The sequence below is a fragment of the Antechinus flavipes genome, chromosome 2 (genome assembly GCF_016432865.1).
Source record: "Antechinus flavipes isolate AdamAnt ecotype Samford, QLD, Australia chromosome 2, AdamAnt_v2, whole genome shotgun sequence".
NCBI lineage: Eukaryota > Metazoa > Chordata > Mammalia > Dasyuromorphia > Dasyuridae > Antechinus > Antechinus flavipes.
In genome coordinates, this window is record NC_067399.1 from 36,586,846 (window position 1) to 36,592,655 (window position 5,810).

General features: G+C 43.4%; 1 gene segment (V, D, J or C); it reads right to left on the bottom strand.

The window, feature by feature from the left end:
• Positions 1-835, bottom strand: LOC127546372 (immunoglobulin kappa variable 3-15-like). The segment is given in 2 exon segments: positions 1-503; positions 726-835. Coding segments are annotated over 2 exon segments (558 nt in total).
• Positions 836-5,810: the final 4,975 nt, after the last annotated feature.

Here is a 5,810-nt window from a genome sequence, read left to right on the forward strand (position 1 = left end):
TCATTTTGGTGGATTCTTGGCTGGAAAATAAATCGGGGAGAATTCTCTCAGTCCCAGCATCTTCCTCTGAGACCCAGAAACCTCCCCCGAGGCAGCCCAGACAAGCTGCCCCCAGTCCCAGCCGAGGGGAAGGAGAGGCCCCTGGGGCCCTGATGCTCCCTCAGCAGCTGCTGGGGAGGTTTTTGTTCGAGGCTGTATCACTGTGAGAGGAGAGCTAGCATACTGAAGACAGTAATAGACGGCAGCGTCCTCAGCCTCCACTCTGCTGATTGTGAGGGAGAAATCTGTCCCAGAGCCACTGCCACTGAACCGGGCAGGGACCCCGGATGCCAGGTTAGAAGCACCATAGATGAGGAGCCTGGGGGCCTGGCCTGGTTTCTGTTGGTACCAGTGCAGGTTGTTGCTAATACCCTGACTGGCCCTGCAGGACATGGTGACTCTCTCTCCTGGAGACGCAGCCAGGGAGGCTGGAGACTGGGTCAGCACAACGGCCCCTCGGGCATCTGGAATCACAAACACAAGAGAAGCAGTGAGAACAGTGCCGGGCCGTATTCCCAGCAGGAGAATCTCTCTGACCCTGAGGTGAATTAAACCTTCAGTGCTGGGCCCTGCCCCCATGATCACCAGTTCAGAGCCATATTTTCTCTCTGACCCTCAGAATCCCACACTTCCCCTCCTGCTCAGGGGGACAAAAGACAGGCCTGTCCCTGCTCTTCCTCACTCACCTGGGATCCAGAACAACAGGAGAAAGAGCATCTGAGCCTGGGACCCCATCTCCATGTGCCTGAGTCTGAGCTGCCCAGCCCCTGCCTCCCCAGCTGCCTTTTTATAGCTGCTCTCAGCAGGAGCTTCCTGGGCTGGGAGTGAGCCATGCAAAACAGCCCAGGGAGGGAGACTTCTGCCCAGAGGCAGGCCCAGTGATCTCCCCTCACAACCCTGAGCTGTATCAGTGCAGCTGATCCCCTTCTGGGACCTTGGGATGGGGATAGTGGGTTTAGAACCTTCTCTGTCCCATGAACCTTGAGAACCTCAGAGATGCCAAGAAAGCTCAGGACCAGAATGGGATCAGTCTGGAAGAGACTCACAAACGTGGACAGTGACTTCAAGAGGGTTATTCTCCCTTCTAGCCTGAAGCACCTGCCCATCACTCATGATTCTTATCATACTCTTCACTAACTCTGTTGGAATCCTTACTAACTGCTAAGTAATTAGAGTTGATCTAATCTTACAAGAAGATGTTTTGGGCAGAACCTGAAACAAGGTACTAAGTAGAACTACCCATAATCCCTCTCTCTAGGGCCCCTTCGACTGGCCCATTGGCCTATTTATGCTCCTTCCAGAGAGAGGGATTATGGGTAGTTCTACTTAGTACCTTGTTTCAGGTTCTGCCCAAAACATCTTCTTGTAAGATTAGATCAACTCTAATTACTTAGCAGTTAGTAAGGATTCCAACATCTCCCCCTTTCTTTTGTTAGATGAAAACACCAAAGGGAATAGGAAATCTAATCAGATTAGTGGGTTTCTGAAGGGGTACACATAAATCCATCAATATGGGCCAGAACTTTGTAACAGATATACATGGTATACATAAATCCATCAATATGGGAGGCATTATACATAATTTACAAAAGCACACAGCACTATAACACAGGCTAGTGGTAATGTAACAAATAACATGAATCAACATGAAAATTTAACTACTGCAAAAGTCTCATCAACAATCTTTCATCTCAAGAAATCCAGTGATTCTTGCAATTGCTTAAAATACATAAGCACATAGTAATATAACACAGGCTAGTAGTAATGTAACAACATAAATCGACCTGAAAATTTACAAATGTCCATAAGTCCTAGAAATAGTCGATAAGGAATCCATTGTCCATTAGTTCATGCACCAGGAATCTAATAATTCCTGTAAGCTCTGAAGTACTTCAAAAAGTCTCATCAACAATTTTTCATCTCAGGGAATCCAGTGATTCCATTAGTTCATGTGCCAGGAATCTAATAATTCCTGTAAGCTCTGAAGTACTGCAAAAGGTCTCATCAACAATTTTTCATCTCAGGGAACCCAATGATTCTTGCTGGTTTTTCAAGAACTAAAACAGTTTCATCTTGTGTTAGGAAATAGACTCATTGTCAGCCATGCTCTTTCAGTGTCAGATGTTTCTTAATTCTCCTTTGTTTTGAAGTTTTTCTCTTTTTCTATTTCATCTCAGGAAATACAATGATTGTTGCTGGTTTTTCAGGAACTGAAAGCTGAAAATTTTAAAGTTCTTTTGACAGTCTCATTGTCAGCCATCTGATTCCTTTTCCACCTGTGGAAATATAAGCAGATCCTCTTCCCCAAGCAGTTAACCTGTCTAATTCCCTTCTATTTACCACTTTTGGGATTTCTCTTCATCATCTGGTAATTACATTGGCGCTGTTTGCACTGGACATTGCCTTGTTGTCTTAAAAGGCCTGTATTCTTCCCAACTGTAATCCTGATTACTTTTCTGTTGGTTGATGACATCAGAGTCCTGAATTTCTAAAGTCTCTCTGGGTGTAACCTTAGCTGCTATCATGCCCCACCTGTCCTGTGATTGATACTTTGGAGCTGGGTCCTGCCTCTCATTCCTCTGGGTCAATATACATTTAGAGGCCCAGTGAAAGCCTCAGTTACATTTTGGACATGGGGTTTGGGGTTTTCTCTCACCCTGTCTTCTCACTTTATCTCCATTTCTACATTGGGCTCTTAGATGTCCAACTTTTCCACAATGAAAACATCGACGAGTTTCTCTAGAATTCCTTTGCCAAGAAGGACCTTGTCTTTCCATGTTCATCATAGTCTGGGCATAATAAGCATTTGTGCCCACTGTGGCACAGCATCTAATGATTTCCTCTAAAGGAGCATCTTTGTCTAGCCCCCATATAATTCTTTTGCAAACCTCATTGGCATTTTCCTTAGCCAAATGTTTAGTCATTATTTCTGTGGCAGCATTATCTCCAATGGTTCTTATTACAGCTGTTTGCAGACGTCCCACAAAATCTGCAAAAGGTTCATTGGGACCTTGCTCTATTTTTGTGAAAGCATTATTTCCATCTTTCTGTCCAGGGAGAGAATTCCAAGCTTTTATTGCAGCCTTAGAAATTTGCTCATAGACTGTTATGGGATAATAAATCTGTTCTGAACTCTCTGCATACTGACCTTCACCAGCTAGTTGGTCAAAAGTGATTTGTACAACAGCTCCTTTTTGCCTATTGCGTCTTTTTGACCTGAGGAGTTGAGCTCTTCAATCACAGGATCTCCTTCATTTTTTGCTTTAATTAATGCTTTTTCTAATCTTGTTAAATTCTGCTTTACAGGAGAAGCTGACTGTGTTTCTGTCTCTCTTCCTCCCCCTTGTTCTACCCATGAAGGGTTAATTGCGGGGGGAGGGTCATGAGATGTGGAATCACCTAATTCCTCCTTCTGTGAAGTATCATACTCAGAATTGTAATTAACTCCATTCTCATCTGATTTGTCCTCCTTTTCACCTAGTAAAGTTGGCACTTCCTCCTGTACTTTCCTTTTCATCATTCTATCACTTAAATAACTTCTTATAGCCAATTGTATTACATTATATGTATTAATTATTGAGTTAGGCCCATTTTTATCATAGAATTGACAAAGATCCTCTCCAACCAATTCTCTCTAGGGCCCCTTCGACTGGCCCATTGGCCTATTTATGCTCCTTCCAGAGAGAGGGATTATGGGTAGTTCTACTTAGTACCTTGTTTCAGGTTCTGGCCAAAACAACTTTTTGTAAGATTAGATCAACTCTAATTACTTAGCAGTTAGTAAGGATTCCAACAAACTCAGAGTGATTGCCATGACTGATCATCAGGGAGAAATTTGTAGGCATCGAGTCAGTAAAAGGGAACAGAGTAATTTTCTAGTGTTGCTGTAAAAATTCTGTTGGAGTGTTTCCCTAACTGTCCCAGCTACTGAAGGAGGTCCCAGCTAAGTCCTTGGAAACGGAAAATTGTTCAGCACCTGAAACTGATATGATTTGATTAGAAGAAATTACCTTAATGAAGAATAATTCACATCACTTTATTGCTCTACTTGGAGAACTACAAGGCTTTCAAAACAATCTACAACAGAAATCTCCAATAGGTGACATCTCCCCTTTGCCTGTGAGCTCCTGGGGAGAAGGGACCATCTTACCATTTCCCTTGTACCTCCAGGTCTTCCCAAAAGTTTTGCCCCTAATAAGTGCTTAATCAGTACTGTTTAATTAATTTATTCATTAATTGAAATGGCAGCATAAGAAACCAAGCTGAGGATGGGCCCGTATACACTAAGGGAAACTCATTTTTCCTTCCTTTTTGATCCATGCAGATGATCTGGGAACTTAAGTGTTTTGAATTCCCATGCAAACAGAGTAGCCACGGGATCCTTTAAAGGCCCCTGGTGGGCACTAGGTGGTACAGGGGCTCAAGCACCGGCCCTGCAGTCAGGATGCCTGGAGTTCAGATGTGCCAGCAGCTATTTACTAACTATGTAACCCTGGGCAAGTCACTAGAACCAGACTGCCTCAAAAATAGCTAACTAGACAAACAACGCCCTCCCCCTCCCCGATCACGACTTAGAATTGGATATAGAAGTGAAAGAAAACTTCTCTCCCAGAGGCCATAATGTTTCCCCTCAAACTGCAGCCCCTTCCCCAGAGACTCTGCCCTTCCCTGGCCTATCACTTATTACTTTGGCAGGGTCATGGCTGTGCTCTGCTGCTATCCCCCATTGCTCCTTCCCATGACCATGTCTTGTCTCTGCCCCCCGCCCCATCTTGCACATGGCCCGTCTCTCTCACAGACTATGAGCGTTACTGTCCCAGAGCCAGACCCTGATCCCGGGCTCCAGCCTTTATGTCCTCCATAGCCTCTGGTTGGTATTTTCTCTCCTGCTCCAAGAGAATACCTATTGCACAGCTGGATATTTGCAAGAACAAAGGCTGAATTATAGATGAGACACGTGCCCCCAGAAAAGAGAATTTTCATTATTTTGAAACCTTCACTTGTCAACCATATCTGCCTTGTGATGCCCAGGTAGTGCAGTGGGTAACGTGCTGGATCTGGAAGCAGAAGGTCTGAGTTCAAATGCAGCCTCCAACCCTTATTAGCTCTAAAAGCCTGGCCTAGTCACATATCCTCTATCTATTTTAGCTTCCTCAGCTCTAATTCGGGCATAAAAACAGCATCTAACTCTCAGTGCAGCTGTATGGATAAAGGGTTAATATTTTTAAAACACTTTCCTAACTTTAAAACACCATATACATTCCATTTATACGGCCACAAAGCAACACATTCCAGATAATGAATATTTTATTTATTTTTCCACTGATGAATTCTTTTACTTTTTAATAAGAAGTCCCTTCTAAAGCCACACTGGCTCTCAGGTAGATGACTATTTTCTATATTCTATATTCTAGGGGGCCAGGAGTGGGGGAAGGGTGGCCACATGGAATCCTCTCCTCCCCTCCCCTCTTTAAGTATGTTCCTGCCGTTTTTTTTTTTCCTTATCTGATTACGGCCAGTGCAGCAAGCTGTGATTTTTAAGGACATGCTTACTTTTGGATTAATTGATTGACTATTTGTTTCTTGATACATAAATGTTTTCTTGGTTAAGAGACATAGTCATAAATGTGACCCATACTTTGGTAGGAATATTTCTAAAAGTTTAATTGCTATTTTAAGAAACTTCTTGAATTCTTTTATGTGGAATTGGGTCTTTTGTATAAGCTTTAATTGATTGTATTGGGTCATCCTGGGGTTATTTAAAGAGCCTC